Source organism: Oncorhynchus nerka, linkage group LG4 (assembly GCF_034236695.1).
Source record: "Oncorhynchus nerka isolate Pitt River linkage group LG4, Oner_Uvic_2.0, whole genome shotgun sequence".
NCBI classification, from domain to species: domain Eukaryota; kingdom Metazoa; phylum Chordata; class Actinopteri; order Salmoniformes; family Salmonidae; genus Oncorhynchus; species Oncorhynchus nerka.
The window spans coordinates 49,225,126-49,244,018 of record NC_088399.1 but is presented as its reverse complement, the minus strand read 5'-3'; the positions used below and the strand labels follow the sequence as shown (position 1 = coordinate 49,244,018).

At 43.2% G+C, this 18,893-nt stretch overlaps 1 protein-coding gene across 4 annotated transcripts; it reads right to left on the bottom strand.

Annotated features, from left to right (window-relative positions):
- Positions 1-394: 394 nt before the first annotated feature.
- On the bottom strand, positions 395-14,180 carry LOC115126936 (disabled homolog 2-like). Of its 4 annotated transcripts, XM_065017633.1 has the most exons (15): positions 10,233-10,270; positions 10,099-10,128; positions 7,565-7,826; positions 7,276-7,415; positions 7,015-7,113; positions 6,624-6,755; positions 6,456-6,533; positions 6,121-6,147; positions 5,982-6,032; positions 5,754-5,816; positions 4,286-4,903; positions 3,509-3,632; positions 2,619-3,287; positions 853-1,052; positions 395-761 (listed from the first exon to the last, which is right to left on the bottom strand). In XM_065017633.1, exons 3-15 carry the CDS (start codon positions 7,698-7,700, stop codon positions 690-692), a joined length of 2,409 nt encoding a protein of 802 aa, XP_064873705.1. In that variant the 5' UTR covers positions 7,701-7,826; positions 10,099-10,128; positions 10,233-10,270; the 3' UTR covers positions 395-689. The 4 variants fall into 4 exon arrangements, with proteins under 4 accessions (XP_064873705.1, XP_029512431.1, XP_029512440.1 ...); XM_029656571.2 differs by lacking the exons at positions 10,099-10,128; positions 10,233-10,270 and adding an exon at positions 13,962-14,180; XM_029656580.2 differs by lacking the exon at positions 10,099-10,128 and having other exon boundaries at positions 10,233-10,300.
- Between the last annotated feature and the right edge of the window lie 4,713 nt (positions 14,181-18,893).

Here is an 18,893-nt window from a genome sequence, read left to right as displayed (position 1 = left end):
ACACATGAATGTTGCCCACTTTAAGCAGCCTAAGGTGAGTAGTCTAGGGATACAGTAAAACCCCTTAACATTTCCCAGAGAATAATAATATCTAAGACACAAAGACCAATGAAAGGAATGTGTGTTTAATTAATAGACAGTATTTGTAGGGCCTTCCCTTCCATCTATGTTCCTCCCTGTCGGGAATAATGTCATTAGAATACATTTCATTCAGTGGCACTGAAAAGCTAAGTGAGCTGGGAACAGAAACAAAGTACTACTAGCAGCGATTGGGCAAGACATTAAAGTCCTCCGGGCTCATTCATCACCTGATTTACTTAAAGGCACAGACCAACTCCTTGAATTGGCTTACGAGGAAGTTTGCACTCATCTTTTTTAAAAAACACAAAAAATATTTTGCTGAAAATCTTTATTTTTCCCCTTAAGTGTATACAAATGTGGGATATTGTTTTTCCATCAGGAAAAGTTAAACATTTCTGGAGTGCATCTTTAAAGTGAAGGTGGTTTGGGGGAAGCTAAGTAACTGACATCAAAAAAGGCAGGTGAGGAGTTAGTGTGCATTGGGGCAGGGGCTAAAAGACGCAATCATGTAGATTGTCTGGTGCTCGTTGTAGCAGCTGGTTCTGAAGATCTTATTTGGTCGTAGAGCCTTGCTGCTTATTATCTGGAACTGATGGGCAGGATGTCACTTAGGCAAAGGGGTTTCCAAAGGGGTCTCCGAAGGGATCCGAGACGCCAGTGGTCTGGACAACAGGAGTGTTCTGTCGGAAAAACAGTGATACAAAGCAGTACGTTATCGTCAATTGCTTGGCGTTTGATAGGATTCATTGCGATACGAGTCTGTTTCCGTACCATTGCTAGGAGTGGTGCTCCAAAGGCATTAGGAGTTGCAGTGCCAAATGCATCATCAAATAGGCTCTGGTTGAGACCTGTTGCTGCTGTTGGAGCCAGGCCTGGGGCTGGATTTGGGGCAAAGGCATCCAGGAGCCCTGGAACGAGGGCCGGTGCAGAAGACATGGGAGCAGCTTGCCGTGGGGCCGGTTTGGATGAGTCTAAAGACAGACAGGAAAGAAACGGGAGAAGAATCAGGTGGATCAAAAATAACTACATTTCACAGATACAATACCAGTCAAAAGTTTAGTCAAGGGTTTCTATTTTTACATTGCAGGATAATAGTATAGACATCAAAACTATGAAATAACACATTTGGAATCATGTAGTGTTAAATCAAACTATATTTGAAATTCTTCAAAGTAGCCACCCTTTTCCTTGATGACAGCTTTGCACACTCTTGGCATTCTCTAAACCAGCTTCATGAGGTAGTCATCTGGAATGCATTTCAATTAACAGGTATACCTTGTTTTTTCCTTCTTAATGCATTTGAGCCAATCAGTTGGTAGGGGTGGTAAACAGAATATGGACTTGGTCTTTTACCAAATAGGGCTATATTATGGCAGGAACAGATCAAATAAGAAAAGAGAAACGACAGGCAATCATTACTTGAAGGTCAGTCAATCCGGAAAATGTCAAGACCTTTGAAAGTTCCTTCAAGTGCAGTCCCAAAAACAATCAAGCACAGGAAAGGAAGACTGTTACCTCTGCTACAGAGGATAAGTTCATTATATAGTTACCAGCTACAGAAATTGCAGCCCAAAATAAATGCTTCAGAGTTCAAGTAACAGCCACATTTCAACAACTGTTCAGAGGTGATTGTGTGAATGGTCGAATTGCTGCAAAGAAACTACTAAAGGACACCAATAAGAAGACTTGCTTGGGCCAAGAAACACGAGCAATGGACATTAGACGTGGAAATCGGTCCTTTGGTCTGATGACCAACCTCAATGTCTTTGTGAGACAGAGTAGGTGAACGGATGATCGCCGTATGTGTGGTTCCCACCATGAAGCATGGAGGTGTGATGGTGCTTTGCTGGTGGTTTATTTATTCAGCAGCAAGACGCCATCCCATCCGTTTTGCACTTAGTGGGACCATTTGTTTTCAACAGGACAATGACCCAACACACCTCCAGGCTGTGTAAGGGCTATTTGACTAAGAAGAAGCGTGATGGAGTGCTGCATCAGATGACCTAGCCTACACAATCACCCAACTTGGATTGTTTGGACCACAGAGTGAAGGAAAAGCAGCCAACAAGTGCTCAGCAAGGAAAGGGAACTCCTTCAAGACTGTTGGAAAAGCATTCCGAGTGAAGCTGGTCAAGAGAATGCCAAGGCAAAGGGTGGCTACTTTAAAGAACCTTAAATACATTTATTTAATACTTTTGGTTACTACATGATTCCATATGTGTTTCATTGTTTGTGTTCAAGATTATTCTACAATGTAGCAAATAGTCAAATAAAAAACCTCGAATGAGTAGGTGTACAAACTTGACATCAAATAACATCCTGTAACCCAAGCCATAGACTTCACTGTGCTACCGTCCAGGAAAACGGTACCGGACCATGTTATTTTTTTTACACATTAAGGTCTACACCCATTGTATTCGGTGCATGTGAAAGATTTTTTATTTAACTTGATAATTGCTGGGGCTAGATGATAAATAGGTATTGGGGTAATCTCCTACAGATTTGATAGGATTTTGAAATTCCAAAACCACCATTACCATTGGCAACCGCTGAAATCTGACTCTGAATTTCAAAGTCGTCGTGATCCGCAACCTCCTGGAGCATGCCCACTTTGCTGGAGAAGTACTGGGCAAATGCGCCATCCCCATTAGTGCTGGGGGCGGCTCCAGGAGCCTGATCCCCCTTCCTGGCCGGGATGGCTGGAGGTTTGGCAATCTGGAAGTCCTTGAACATGTCCTTCCCACTCTTCTTCTCCTTCTCCCCTCCCAGGGGGTCCAGAGCCGTGAAGGCACTGGGTTCTACCTTGGCTGGGGCCTCCTTGATTGGGGGCCGGGGTGGTGGCCGGGGTGGACCTTGTGGCATACCCTGTGGAGGGCCTCCCATCATGGCATAAGGGCTGGGTTGGAAGGAGTTAGCCATGGGGGGCTGGCCCCAGCCAGGTGCAACCATGGGCCCTGCAGGAGCAGGCTGTCCCCAAGGCTGGGTTACCGGCTGGGCCCCATACGGGGATGGAGCCTGCTGGCCCCAGGGGGCCGGGGGTATAGGAAGGGCACCGAAGGCAGATGGCTGGGGGAAGGTGGTCTGGGGGTTGTGGAGTGTTACCCCTCCTGGCATGGTGAACATGGAAGGTCCTGGTGCTGGGACTCCCCACGGTGATGTGGCTGTGCCATGAATGGTGACTGAAGGGGGACCCAACTGCAATGCTCCTGGAGGACAGAGGAAGACCAGGGGAGAGAAGAGGATAAGGTGACCTTTTCATTTAGGTATAATAGGTAGACTGAATAGAACTTAACGCCATCTAGTTTGCCTCAAATGCAGCATAGCTAAAGGATGATTTGCGCCAATGCCGATTTAAGCTAGCCAATCGTTTCCCTTCAACACAACATGGGTTCTCACTATTTGGAGCCAATGACGCTACTAGTCTTACCCAGCGATGCTATGGGAGAGGTGGTGGGCGGACTGTTGAAGAGGTCATCAGAGGCAGATGAGCATTCAGGCTGACTGAGAGCAGCATATGGGTCGGTCCCAAACAGGTCATTGGCAGGAGGAGACTGGTGGTCAAACCGCAAACAAGGCAACCAAATTTACTACAGGGATATTGAACAATTGACTATCCATCGAGGGCCAGTGAACAAGGGAAAACTGTAGTGAGCACTGAATTAATGGCAAGGTTTATATGGATGATAATGCGGTTGAAAAACTCTTATATACTGTATTCACATTAATATGAACCTTCAAAAAAACACATCCCTAACAATACTTAAAAAGACAAACACCAACACTTACCTCCACACCTCACTGAAGCATGAATGTTAAGACAAGGAACATATAAATAGATAGCAACAGGAGATAAACAGTGGTTACAGTCAAGCAGAGAGGTTGTTAATCTCCAGGGACAAGCAGGTTAGAGAAGCCATGTGAGCACCACTACATGCAGTTACATTAGAAACCCATACCAGTTCCAGTTGTATCCCCAGAGACAAAAACACCAACCCTGACATCCTTGTACCAAAACCATGTTGGTAAAGACAAAACAGTGCAATGCTACCTGTTGGCATGTAAGAATAGAATATGCCAGCATGGTATCCCAGTGCTGTGAAAGGGGGTTGTTGTTAGAAGACCAATTATGGTTTGGGGAGGTGGTGTGCAGACAGACTCATTCTCAGACATGCAGCAACATCATAGGACCTCTATGGAGCTTCACCTTGGCACTCCTCCGACCTCGTCCAGCCTTAGTGCTCTGTGGAGGGGGGCTTATCACAACCGAACCATCCTTGCTAGGACCCACAGGGGCAGGGAGTTGTGGATCGAACATCACGTCTTTACAAAGGAGAGGACTTTTCCCAGAAACGTCAAGAAAGGGGTTCTGTGGTGAGTGCACAGATCCCAAAACATTCTGGACAGGAACCCTGCTCTCTTCTGTCATCACTCCCCCTAGTGGCCACTGGCCATTACTGAGAGCCAGGATCATGTTCCTATTGGACAACCCGCTCAACTGCTGACCGAAGTTGTCAGAGTCTTCTGTAAGACCAACTCCGCTCCCGATTGGCCTACCCAAGAAGTTAACAGAGCTTTCTTGGATGTGATTGGTGGAGGGGGCTGAGATCAGAGAATGGGGGGGTGCTGATTGGGCAAGGGGGTCATTGCCAAAAGGGTCCGTGTCTGGGGTTGGAAAGAAGCCAAACGTGGAGGAGAAGGGGTTCTCTGTCTGGGGGGTGCCCCAAGGGTTAGGTGTACAGGAGGTGAAGGGATTTCCCTTTATACAGTTCTGATTGCCGTCAACCTCGGCAGATAGATCCAGCAATAGAATATCACTAGTCTCCTGGTTATCAAGGGAGGGAACGAGAGGGAGAGAGAAAAAAATAAAAATCTGTTGCGCTGAAAGAGAGAAGCAACTGTTAACACAGCTAAATGAATAACAAGTGACATGACAAGACGGTTTGATTGATAACGCAACAGTGGTGATAGCTAAACAAACATTTAAAACAGGATTCAGAAACTCAACTGTAGGAATGTGCTTTGTCAAGGCACCCGCCTTTGTGTCCGAGGGATTACAAGCATTATTCGGAATGTGTTGCCATTTAAGATATAGCCAGGATTTGACCTTTGTAATCAATCAAAATCAATCAAAACCTACCTCAAGTTAATAAACATACACTTATTACAGACAGACCTTTACAGAGTTGAGTTTGAGAGCCCTGTATGACATAAGATGGTTTGATTGGTTTAAGGGGTGAAGTTAGGCAGTTAAGCTATGGTTTTGGGCGAAAGACTGGCATACATCCACAAGGCAGAACAAAACATCTATGGCCAAGGGTAAGACTGAGCTAGCTAGCACCTGAGGGGAACTTTACCAGAGCTTGAGTAGTCAAAGCCACCTGATTATAACATTGGGGGGAAAATATCCTTGTTTGGAATAGGAAAGGGTGCAAAAAGCCTCCAATATTTAAAATAAAATACCAGCAAGTTAATTTGTTGTCCGTTCTGTCCAAAAAGTTTACTTCGAAGACACGCATGGCATATAACATAATTGCCAACCATTGGCCCTATCCATGTGTAAAGTCTGTTACGAGCATTTCCCCCAGCTCTAGCACTTAGGCCTTTTCACATTATGAGTATATTCCCATAATAATGTGTGCACATCCAGTGAACACAACAGCAGGCTAACTTACTGTAGGAGAGTGGATGTCTGGGGGGGTGGACATATCACCAAATAAATCCAGCTGTTGCACCTCCTAAACAAAAACATATCCATTTTAAGTATCTTAAAAATACTGGATGTACCATAAAATGAGACTCAACAGCACATCTAGTAGACGACACTTGTGCCTGGAGAATCCTCTTCTGCATCCACTTTGCACTCCTTCACATGTATGATTCCAATATCTTAAAACACTTACTTTGGCAGCGCCAGCCTGGCCATCGATACTGAGCAAGGCATCACCACCATTCTGTAAATGAAAACACAGCAGTAGGAGGTCAAGGATGCAGTACGTTGCAGATGAAGCTTATAGTTAGCCAACATACACAGGCACTTACCTCAACTACCGCATTATTACTCCCACCCTGAAAAGATCGTGCAAGAAGAGAAGCATGGTGAATATTCCCATTGGAGGAATGTAATATGTTCTCCATTTACTTATTGGAAGCGATTTGTGTGCGATGAGTCATCTCATCGGTATTGCAATGAAAGCATGGTTCGTGGTGCAGGACTAATGAAGCACTAGGGGGCAGTGTTGACTACAAACTTCAGTCACATGACCAAAAATGTTTGGAAACAGGGCTGTACTACCAGAATATAGAAAAACATTTTCAACAGAAAAGTACAATTTGTATGGCATGCCCTAATGAACTACCCCACCATAGGTATTTACCTTCTGTGAAGCCTCGGACTTCTTCACGTTGAAGATGACCTGGAATAGATCCTTTAGGTCAATGACCAGGGGCTCTGCCTATATGGAGAGGAGATGAATGGAAAAACAGTCAGACAATCAACTACTTGCAACAATCGAACAATCTACGCGTGTCCCCATGAGTCTTACCTGCTGGCCAGTCTTTATGGCGAAGAACTGGTGTTGTCCCTCGGCCCCACACACGTAGCCGAAGGCCCTGTTATCCGTTACGTCTCTGGCGATGAATGAGATCTTATTCACTAGGTGCTCGTGTTCTATCACCTGAGAGGGAGAGGAGAGAACTGATTTTAAAAACAGTCAGTCTTCAATAACTTAATGATATAAACACTTGTATTTAGGCCAACATGGAACCTACTCGACTGAGATCATGTCCTGTGTTTACCTTGTGAAAATATCTCTACAATTCTCTATTATAGGAATTGTAGTTGTAAAGGTTGATACTCCCCAGGCACTGAGACATGATTTAGATAGAGGGATGAAGAGGGATGAACTGTGGATTAGAAAGTCAAACCGTTCTCACCCCTGTTTTCTCATCAATGATCTTGATGCCTGACATGGATATGTTGACCCAGATCCTTTGCTTGTGTTTGCCCTGGGACCGAGAAGCTATTGCCATGCCCTGCAAAGACACCACAACACAATGACATACTAACACAAAGATAGCTCACCACCATATGCACACCCAGAGAGAAATTACCATAGAAAACAGACTAACAAAAATCATATTCAATTTGCTCTTCACTAACGTGTACTGTAGCATCTGCATCCTAATATCTGGTACCTTGAGTTTCATCATGGAGTCCTGGCTCATCTTGTCCCCTCGGGCCTCTGGAACATAGTCGATGCCGATCAGCTTGGCCTTGTACCGCACACCATCACCCTGGAACCTTGACAGCAGGTACTCATCAGTCTTCTCTGGAGCTGGGCAAAGGGAAGGAGAGAAAAGTGAATCATTGGATCGAGTGTCACTTTGTCTGGTTGAGAATGCCATTTATAATTCATGACGTAGCCTCAACCATCACACCACAAGACGCATAGAAAGCAAGATGTAAAACTTGACCATATAGTACCTTTCTTCTTCTCTTTCTTAAAGGGGGTCTTGGCTAGTGCTGTGGAGGGTGTGGTGGGAGGGCTGGTTGTGGAGGCGGGGGTGCTGGAGGGGGCATCCGGGACCACGGGTGCAACGCTCTCCATTTCAGTAGACATGGTGGGGTAGGGGCTAGCCTTACTTGAGTCAGGACAGGTAAACCAAATCAGACGGCAGCTCCTTGTTCAGGTCAGGGGGTCGACTCAGCAAAGAGACTCAGTACTAGCACATGCTCCGTTATGTGCCTGTAGGAGGGAGGGGGAGAGCGAGAAATATAACGCAACTACTCTGATGTTAAAGTAACTGTCCAGTGAAAAATGTCACTAAAAAAAAAAGTTGAATATTCTGTTAACTCGTACCCAAAACAATGTTGTTGACTCGTATGGTCAAAGCATAAAATTAAATCAGTCGAATCGCATTAATATTGTTAATGAAAGGCATATGGCCACAGCATTCCGACACAGAAAACTGCTTTTTAACATATTAAAACGGCAATATTCACATAGGAGTCAGATCTGCCACTCATTGAAAGCGTGTCTAAGAAGTGGTAGCTCTGTTCTATGTGCGCTATTTCTATGCTTCCCATTCTAACATTTAGTTTTGAAGTCTTTTACACCAGCTTCAAAATACTAGATTTTCAGTTATGGCAAATATATTTCAGTGGTTTAGATGGTACAAGGATCCTCTACAAAATACTGAAAAAAGGCAAACTAGAATTTGAGCAACCGGGAAATGGCAGGGCGATTTCTGCATAGTACATCTTTAATTTTTTTTTAAATCCCGAAAGAAAAGTATCACTCATATTACTAATTATAGGTCATATTTCATAGAAATTAGGAAACACTGGACAATTACTTTAAGCTTTTGGAAAATGTATAAAGTATGAAATTAAATTTCACATAACATGAACTTGTTTACAAAAACATTTGTGATAAAAGAATAATAGAACAAAGACATTACAGCTCCAAACATTTTAAAGATTAACAGCTTCTGCTGGCTTCCGCTACCTGAAATTGTCCCCTAAAAGGTTTTGTGAGCATCGTAAAAACTAATATCCCTATAATGATCCACAATGAGGAGCCATGACCCAGTACCTCGTTCTTACTAACCACCCATCATATTGAAGTCTTGCTGTAACCCATTGATAGCCATACATGTAGGGATGGGAGGTGATTCAACTCTGTGGGGTCTTTAATTAAGACAATGTGTGCGAGAAAGGAACACCTGGAGGGCATCAGAAACAGCTGCGCAACTAGCCAGGGACACACACTTCCTCTTTCGAACAGTGCGTCCTGTCAGTCATGTGATTCACATAGGGCAGAGGCCCTGTCCAGTCCAACTCTAGGCTGTCATAAAGATCTTAGGGTGAGAGGCTGGGTGTTCAAATTAAAGCTGTTCCATGTAACCTACAGTGGCTTGAGAAAGTACTCAACCCCTTTGGCCACTCTTCCATAAAACCCAGCTCTGTGGAGTGTACGGTTTAAAGTGGTCCTATGGACAGATAGGCCAATTTCCACTGTGGAGCGTTGCGGCTCCTTCAGGGTTCTGATTGGCTTCTGATTAATGCCCTCCTTGCCTGGTCCATGAGTTTTGGTGGGCGGCACTTGTCGAAGGTTGAAAGTCATGCGTCCTCCGATACACAACCCAACCAGCCGTACTGCTTCTTAACACAGCGCGCATCCAACCCGGAAGCCAGCCGCACCAATGTGTCGGAGGGTACACCGTGCACCTGGCAACCTTGGTTAGCGGCACTGCGCCAGGCCCGCCACAGGAGTCGCTGGTGCGCGATGAGACAAGGACATCCCTACCAACCAAGCCCTCCCTAACCCGGACGACGCTAGGCCAAATCCTTGCTCTATTCACGCACCACTTTTACATGTAATTATTTTTACTTGTTTTGTAAAATTTCACTTCAACAACTTGGACTATTGTGTGTATGTCCATTACATGAAATGTAAATAAAAATCCATTTAAATTACAGGTTGTAACGCAAAAAAAAAGGAAAAACACCAAGGGGGATGAAATCTTTTGCAAGGCACTGTAAGTCAGGAGACAATGCTAGAGTATAATCCATTGTGATTAACATTGCGCCTCTTTCAGTGTAGTGAAGACAGTAAGAGGCAGAGTGAGCCATGGAATACCAAGATATTATGTTAAAGGAACACTCAGCAGTTCTGGTTTTAGAGAACGTTGTGACAGCTTCTTAGGAAGTCACACTCAGCTTGGGTCACCCTATCTGAGGCTAAAAGACAGCTGGATACCACCACACTGTCCATCTGTGTGCAACGTGGTCCTCTGGTTATGGTAGGAGACAACATTTGCTATTAACAACTATAGCCACAGTTCATTATTACTAACACTATCACAGCTGTAACTAGGCCCTTCATGACAAAGACAGAAACCGAGCACAGACAGAGTAGCCTACAGTAAAATATAAAGTCAGTGGCCGACCAGTACTGTAAACTGCAAGAGGAGACTTGACTGCCAACACAGAGCTCTGGAACCATCAACACTCACAGCTGGATTAGGGAACAAAATGGCTTCTTTCTGAGAGAGAACAAGAGAAACACTACAACAGCACATTATAAAAACCACCATAGGTTGATTTCAGCAGCTAAACACTAAGCATTTATTTTCCATATGACACATACCTTCAGGGGCACTTGCAGATGCTGCGTAGATCGCCGCACTACTGGAAATTTGCCTTGACTGACTATGGTGAGAGCAAAGGTTGGGAGTGAACAAAGGTTGAGCTATTAAATTAAGTTAATCTTACGCTACCTGGTTGGTGTTTAAAACTGGCCATACGCTCCAGTAATCTCATAACACACAGGACAACATGACAGTAGAGCGTGCAAGCCACCCTCAGCAGCTGTAGTCTAAAACCTTAAATGGGTGAGAAGACTACAGTGCAAAGGATTGACAATGTATAGTAATGTCCAAGAATGTGACTGAGGCAGGATCAAGAACATAGGCCTGCTAAACTCCATTTCTATAAAATAGAGTGTAACTCAAGAATAATGAGACTTACAAGGTCAAGAACCAATGTTGCCTCAATTTTTCAGCACTGAGCAAATTTCAGGTCTGCGGAGCACAAACTTCCAGCTATAACTTTTGCCAATTAGGCTACTTCATCACAATGTAGGCCTACCAGAGTGGCCTATTATCAAAACAATGGAGAAAATGCATCCCATAACATTTTTACATGGAAATAGCTGTTCTATCATTCAGCCTCCAGTAGAAGCCAATGTGTGGTGTTAAAGCCTGTCTCAAAATACAACACTGCCCATTTAAGACAAAATAAATGCTCTTTACTAGACTTGCTTGTCAAAGATGCCTAGAAATGTACACGTTTTGTGCTCTTGTAGGAAGCAATCGCTCCCCTATTGCTGACTACAAATGATCTAAAACTTGGTGAATAACTCCAACTAAAAGGATATGTGAACAAAATGAGCACACGTGGCTACATGCCAGTCTCACTTGAATCTCAAAACAAGCATCATTGGAATTTCAACCTAATTGTCTGTAAGTCACTCTGGATAAGAGCGTCTGCTAAATGACTAAAATGTAAATGTAATGCCGCACAGGTCTGTGTAGAGTACGGGCTGAGTTGTGAGTGTCAGTGCAATAGTATCCTACTCCGATGTGTTCGGCCTACAACAAATTCTCTTGCATAGTTACTTTTGGTATGTTGCAATGAAAGTGGCTATTGATTTGATCACAATTGCCACAGTGAAGGGAAACGTTTCTAGAGTTTCCCTGTTGACGCTAGAAAGTTAAGTGAAATTCAGTCTGGTGCTTTTCTCCATGGGCTGACATTTCTTCTGTGCGGCAGTCTCGGGCTACTGCTCGCCCGCTTACTAGCAGAGCTTAGAGAGAACATTTCCAAGAACCTCATGTATGACACAGCTCCAGCTGAATTCCCGCCACTCTACATAGAGGCCTCTTGTAGTCCTCTCAGGGTCAGTCTGGGGGGGGGGGGGGGTTACTCAAAAACAAACAGTCCACTTCCTGAAAACAAGTACAAAGCTGACAGTCCACAAGCTCTTGTAAAACGAGTGCACAGTGACTGCTGAAGAGTAGTTAACATTAACTTGACTCGTCAGGTAAATTCCCCTCTGATGACTGGTAAACACGTTTAAACTACAGTGGGAGACTGGAAGCTGTTTAAACAATAGTCAAGGCAGCCCCTTAAGTACCCTTTTTCACACTACTGTGCCAACCTGAACATTTATTTTCACATAGTCCTGAACAGGACAGTTCCAGCCACTACAGGGGATGCATAACCAGCCCAGTACACATTTCTTTGGTGAAAAGCCTTAGATGAAATTATTATATAATGACTGTCCTCAGTCCGTTGTCCTCAAGCGATTGGACTAGTCCATATTCTATTAAGATGAGAAATAAGCTCTTGGGGACGTTTAGTGCATCAGGCCTGTATGTAAATATCACCTTCAACCATCTAAATCAGTGATATAATAACACTTACAAACTGCCGTTGGAGAAGTATGCAGCTCTTCTAAACCAAACTAATTTCAGCATGTAAAAGTCAGATGACATGCTTTGCAGAGCTACAGTGGCAAATGTTGATCTAACATTTTCTTGCAAATCAAGTTTATAATTGCACGCACAATCAAAACCACAGCCAAATCTCGCTCTGCCAGCAATCATGTGCATTATATGGCTTGAATCACAAGAGCAACAGCACTAAGACAATAAAACGTTCATGCATTGGTTTCTGCTATGAGAGCAGATTTTCTTTGTCGACCTTGGAACACACCAAAGTGCAGTCAAGGTCTACAGAAATGACTAACAGTTTTCCAGTCATCATATGATAGCTGGAGACAGGGTTTGATTGCATCCCCCACTTTAAGACACACGTAACCTTGGGGCCTATCGGTCACCGAGTAAATGTTCTCACACTTTACATGTGTGTTTACCGGGCCTCTATCACAGAGGAAACAGTTATGTTCCTAATAGCCAATAAATTATCAGATAACAAAGCAGAGAGGGTTTCCTTTCCAAACCAAATGACTGACTAGATAACCAATCAGATCCCAGATAGCACCACGTGACTGATTGGGTCATCTGTGGATCACAACACAGTGTTTGTGTGTCAAGTCAAAATCCCAAGTAAATGGGCAAGAGGGTTATTGGGATACTGTCAGCCAGGGTTGACAGGCTGAACTACCTTTCAGGTAGTGGTTACATTAGGCACATGATGCTAGCTGCTCAGTAACTACCTTGGACTGACAGTCCCAGTGACTTTGCCCTAATAAGAGGCCGTGTCAGCAACTTCAGAAAAAAGCTATTTAAAACAACTTCCCAATGTCAGCATGACTAACTAACCTGACAGTAACTGCAGGAAGAGACTGCCCCTAATCTAAGGACAGACAAAAACCATTGGCATCTCCTGAGCGAATACTCAATGCCACGGCTTTAAAAAAGGTGAGAGAAGGACTAGCCAGCAGCATGGCTATTTGTAATTAGGCATTTTAAACCAGCCAGGGGACCAACTTTCCAAACACTGGATGGTTAAGCTACATCAAGAACACCTACCATCTTTTGGATTCTTCAACTAGTTAGGCTGAAACCATACTTTTTTTTTTTACAGAAAAGATTTACACTAAGTCAACAGAATGGCTGCAAAAGGGGAGAGATGTCCCAATCCTGGGCGTTGTGTTGCTTCATTAGAAGGAAAAGTGAAGTTCTATTCAGCACATCTGGAGGAGATCAGGGCATGAATCAGACACTCAATAGGATGGTGAAATACCACAACTGCAGCCTAGACCCACTGTGGATACAGACAGTGGCCGAAGCTACAAAGACTACATTCCGATACCGCCAGGCAGCTGTCGACTAGGGATACTAACAAATGCTGTTAGTATATGACTAATGAGCTATGGCAATTCATATACACGCAAATATCCAATTATGAAAAGGATAAATATGGTTGCGCAATGCAAAGAGACCATGATAACCCATTTTGGTAGGCCCATGAAGACGGCCTTGTTTAACAGATAAACATCTTAGGTCCCCAAAACATGATTTTAGCGTAGTTTAAATATAATACTCAACAAGTTGTCCCGGAAAAAAAAATCTGTTACTCAGCTGAAGTATCTTTTCAGAAAGCTAAAATAGCGACCTCCCACAATTACCTAGCACTAAACCATTACCTTAGCGACGTGTGCATAGCGCGCACAGCTGGATCTAATGGAAAAATCATGGGGGCTTCTTGGATTTGTTTGATCCAGCATGTAAAATATAATTCCAAATTAATGAATTTCTATTTTAAAGTGAAGCATTCCGTGACAGCGAAACACAAATAGCCTTCCCTGCCTGTGAATTTGTGGATGCGAAAGAATGTGGATGTCACGTACCGTTAACAAGCGCTCCAGACAGAATTCTTCATATTCGAGGTTTCTCTTCCAGTGTTCTGAATGTTATTCAAAAGCTATCGAGACCGGTCGACACGTCTCCTATCCTCTATGAAGGTTGAATCAAACACCGCTTTTTCAGAGATGTGTTGGAATCAGATGTTTTCCGCTAAGAAGTGCCCCAGAACGCGCCGCTATGTGGTGAATTGGTGACTCCCCTACCTCCCAATTTAACCCCTAGCACGCCAGAACGTCAGGAGGCACGTTGCGCCTGTATAGGCCGCACAACTACACCAATCAATGATGAGACCAATAGGATGATTGCCATGTAACCATTATTTCATCCATCATAACCTGCAGTCCGACGGGTTTAGGGTCATGAAATATTGTGTGGATGAAGGGCATTTGGGTGGCGGGCGGGTTGAACAAAGATAAAACAACACATTAGAAAACCATACATGTATCATTCTTGTGTAATTTATATTGATACCCTAAAATAATGAAATAAAACTAAATGTAGCCTTTCTGGCATTAGTGCATAAGCGTACATTTTAGGCCCTTACTGTATGTGCGCCAAATATGCCAAACACCAAATGTTTTTGGGAATGGGGAGAAAAAGTTCACGTTGGAGGCAATAACGACAATGTCAGAGTTTAAGTTGATAAGAGAAAAGCTGCAAAATGGAGAGTTAAAAATAAAGAGAAGAGAGGGCCAGAAAAGTAATGTTTGAGAAAGATTTGGTTCAAATGCGCCTATGGCACTTCAACCGTAGCCTACTATGCAGATTAGTTAAATGGAAACTGATATCTGGACACTGACTGTACGTCTATAACCTCGAACATAGCTTTAATGTTAAGTTCATCACAATGAAGCATTTCTTGCAGTAAATTGATACACCAAATGTAGGCAAATGTTGACTCGGGAACAGGAGGAGAGAAATTTGATGTATTTATTTCAGCATCTTGAGAGAATGCTAATGCAAAGTTAGATGCCATATGTAGAGGTGTTATCTTTATCAGCATCATTAGTTGATAGTAAGTTAATACAACCACATAAAATATGTATCCAAGCCCAACTGAAATCTTATCAGAAACATGTTGGGTCGTTCTCACAGCTTTCTATGTCCTTACAACCGGTCAAACTGATGTCATTTGGACATTTTGCAATGAAAATCTTTCCCGTTTAAAAAAAAATTAAGCTATTGCGTTTTCTCCCCGGTCCCGGGTAAAGTTTGTTCTGTCGTCTCTGCTTCTTTCGCGGAGCAAAGACATTTGTCTTTGCTCCGCGAAAGAAGCAGAGACGACAGAACAAACTTTACCTATTTGAACTCCACTGAAGCAAGGGTTTGTTTAGTATTCTAGGGAAACATATAATGACAGAAGAGAAGCTACATGTATCTAATTATAGACGAGTTGATTAACAAATAGCCTACGAAAATGTTGGAAATTATAAGCAGAAACATATCTAAATCAGTTTATTTTTTAAATATCCTGCACCCCCTGTCAAAAAAAATCCTTCTGCTATCTCTGACTGTAGCCTACAGCACATTTTCAATTTTAGTTGCATGTATCACTATGCTCTTACCACTCACATCAAACATACTTTCAACCTGTTTTTGCCTTTTGCTTTGTAAAAATCTGTGGGCCATGTTACTTAGCTATGGGATCTATGTAGCCTAAGCCTATAGGAACATGATCCGATATTTCCTGATGTTCTTTGCAGATTAAAAAATACATATTTTGCCCACTGCACTTCCCCAGGTTTGTTTGACCCAAATTTAGTAGACTTATAGTAGGCTAAAGACAAACATTGTAAATGCAATTTACAGTAAGAGAACATATTTCAGTAAGACATGCTGCTTAGAGTCAAATTGGTCAAAACCTCCATCAGACGAAAAAGAAGAGGAGGACAAAAGTATTTCCTTTTCAACCTTGCACCGATTGTTCACAATGGGTATGATGACAGTAGAATGTGTTAGTGCATGTGTCCATGCTTGCATACTTTCATGCATTTGTGCTTCCACGTGTGTGTTTACATGCATGTGTGTGTGCGCTAGTGGTCAGCAGTTTGTTAACCCGCACCCGGCAGCAACCACTAATAACCCATCTGCAACGCCCGACTATGTGTGATGTTTGATTAAGTTCAAATCTGAGGCCACCCAATCCTAACACAATAATATACAAAACGTCCTATAGGCTAAATCAAAATCAAATCAAATGATATTTGTTAAATACCCCGAATACAACCTTAACGTGAAATGCTTACTTACAAGCCCTTAACCAACAGTGCAGTTAAGAAAACATTTACCAAAAAAAAGAAAGAAAAGAGCAACAATAAAATAACAATAAGGAAACTATATACTAGTCAATGTGCGATACAGATTAATCAGGTAATTGGAGTAATATGTACATGTAGGTAGGGGTAAAGTGACTATGCATAGATAATAAACAGGAGTAGCAGCAGTGTAAGAAAAAGGGGGGGTTTAATGCAAATAGTCTGGTTAGCCATTTGATTAGCTGTTCAGCAGTCATGGCTTGGGTGTAAAAGAAGCCTTTTGGACCTAGACTTGGCGCTCTGGTGCCACTTGCTGTGTGGTAGCAGAGAGAACAGTCTATGACTAGGGTGGCTGGATTCTTTGGAAATTATTAGGGCCTTACTCTGACACCGCCTGGTATAGAGGCCTGGTATAGTGGCAGGAAGCTTGGCCCCCGTGATGTACTGGGCAGTACGCATCGACCTCTGTAGCCCTTGCGGTTGGAGGCCGAGCAGTTGCCGTACCAGGTGGTGATGCAACCAGTCAGGATGCTTTCGATGGTGCAGCTGTAGAACCTTTTGAGGATCTAAGGGCCCATGCCAAATCTTTTCAGTCTCCTGAGGGGGAATAGGCATTGTCGTGCCCTCTTCACTACCGTGTTGGTGTGCTTCGACCATGTTAGTTTGTTGGTGATGTGGACACCAAGGAACTTGAAGCTCTCAACCTGCTCCACTGCAGCTCCGTCTATGAGAATGGGGGCGGGCTCCGCTCTCCTTTTCCTGTAGTCCACAATCACCTTCTTTGTCTTTATCACGTTGAGGGAGAGGTTGTTGTCCTGACACCACACGGTCAGGTCTCTGACCTTCTCCCTGTAGGCTGTTTCATCGTTGTCGGTGATCAAGCCTACCACTGTTGTGTCATCTGCGAGCTTAATGATGCTGTTGGAGTCGTGATTGGCCTCACAGTCACGGGTGAACAGGAAGTACAGGAGGGGACTAAGCACGCTCCCCTGAGGGGCCCCCATGTTGAGGATCAGCATATCAGATGTGTTGTTGCCTACACTTACCACCTAGAGCAGCTGTCAAGAAGTCCAGAGGGAGGTGTTTAGTCTCAGGGTCCTTAGCTTATTGATAAGATTTGAGGGCACTATGGTTTTGAACGCTGAGCTGTAGTCAATGAACAGCCTTCTCACGTAGGTGTTTGTTTAATCCAGATGGGAAAGGGCAGTGTGGATTGCAGTAGAGATTGCATCATCTGTGGATCTGTTGGGGCGGTATGCATTTGGAGTGGGTCTAGGGTTTCTGGGATAATGGTGTTGATGTGAGCCATGACCAGCCTTTCAAAGCACTTCATGGCTACAGATGTGAGTGCTACAGGTCGGTAGTTATTTAGGCAGGTTCCCTTGGTGTTCTTGGGCACAGGGCCTATGGTGGTCTCCTTGAAACATGTAGGTATTACAGACTCGGCCAGGGGCAGATTGAAAATGTAAGTGCAGACACTTGCCAGTTGGTCAGAGCTTTCTTGGAGTACACCTCCTGATAATCCATCTGGCCCTGCGGATTTGTGAATGTTGACAAGTACTTATTAGGGCTGCAATCCCGATAACGGGATCGATATGACAACAGCCAGTGAAAGTGCAGGGCGCCAAATTCAAAGCAACACAAATCTCATAATTTAAATTCCTCAAGCATACAAGTAATTTACACCATTTTAAAGATACAATTATTGTTAATCCAGCCACAGTGTCTGATTTGAAAAAGGCTTTACAGCAAAAGCACCACAAACGATTATATCAGGTCACCACCAAGCCGCAGAAAAACACAGCCATTTTTCCAGCCAAAGACAGGAGTCACAAAAAGCACAAATGGAGATAAAATTAATCTCTAACCTTTGATGATCTTCATCAGATGACACTCAAAGGACTTCATGTTACACAATACATGTATGTTCTGTTTGATAAAGTTTATATACAACAAATCTGAGTTTACATTGGCACGTTATGTTTTGCATAGCCACATCAATTTACAGAAATACTCATTATAAATGTTGATAAAAATACAAATGTTACACATGGAATTATAGATATACTTCTCCTTAACCTGTTGCGACGAGCAATCCCGTATCCGGGATCGTAATTATAGCCTCAAGCTCATTACCATAACTATTCATGAAAATCGCAAATGAAATGAAATAAATATATTGGCTCTCAAGCTTAGCCTTTTGTTAACAACACTGTCATCTCAGATTTTCAAAATATGCTTTTCAACCATAGCAAAACAAGCATTTGTGTAAGAGTATTGATAGCTAGCATAGCATTAAGCCTAGCATTCAGCAGGCAACATTTTCACAAAAACAAGAAAAGCATTCAAATAAAATCATTTACCTTTGAAGAACTTCAGATGTTTTCAATGAGGAGACTCTCAGTTAGATAGCAAATGTTCAGTTTTTCCAAAAATATTATTTGTGTAGGAGAAATCGCTCCGTTTTGTTCATCACGTTTGGCTGAGAAAAAACCCAGAAAATTCAGTCATCAAAACGCCGAACTTTTTTCCAAATTAACTCCATAATATCGACAGAAACATGGCAAACGTTGTTTAGAATCAATCCTCAAGGTGTTTTTCACATATCTATTCGATGATAAGTCATTCGTGGCAGTTTTGTTTCTCCTCTGAATCACATGG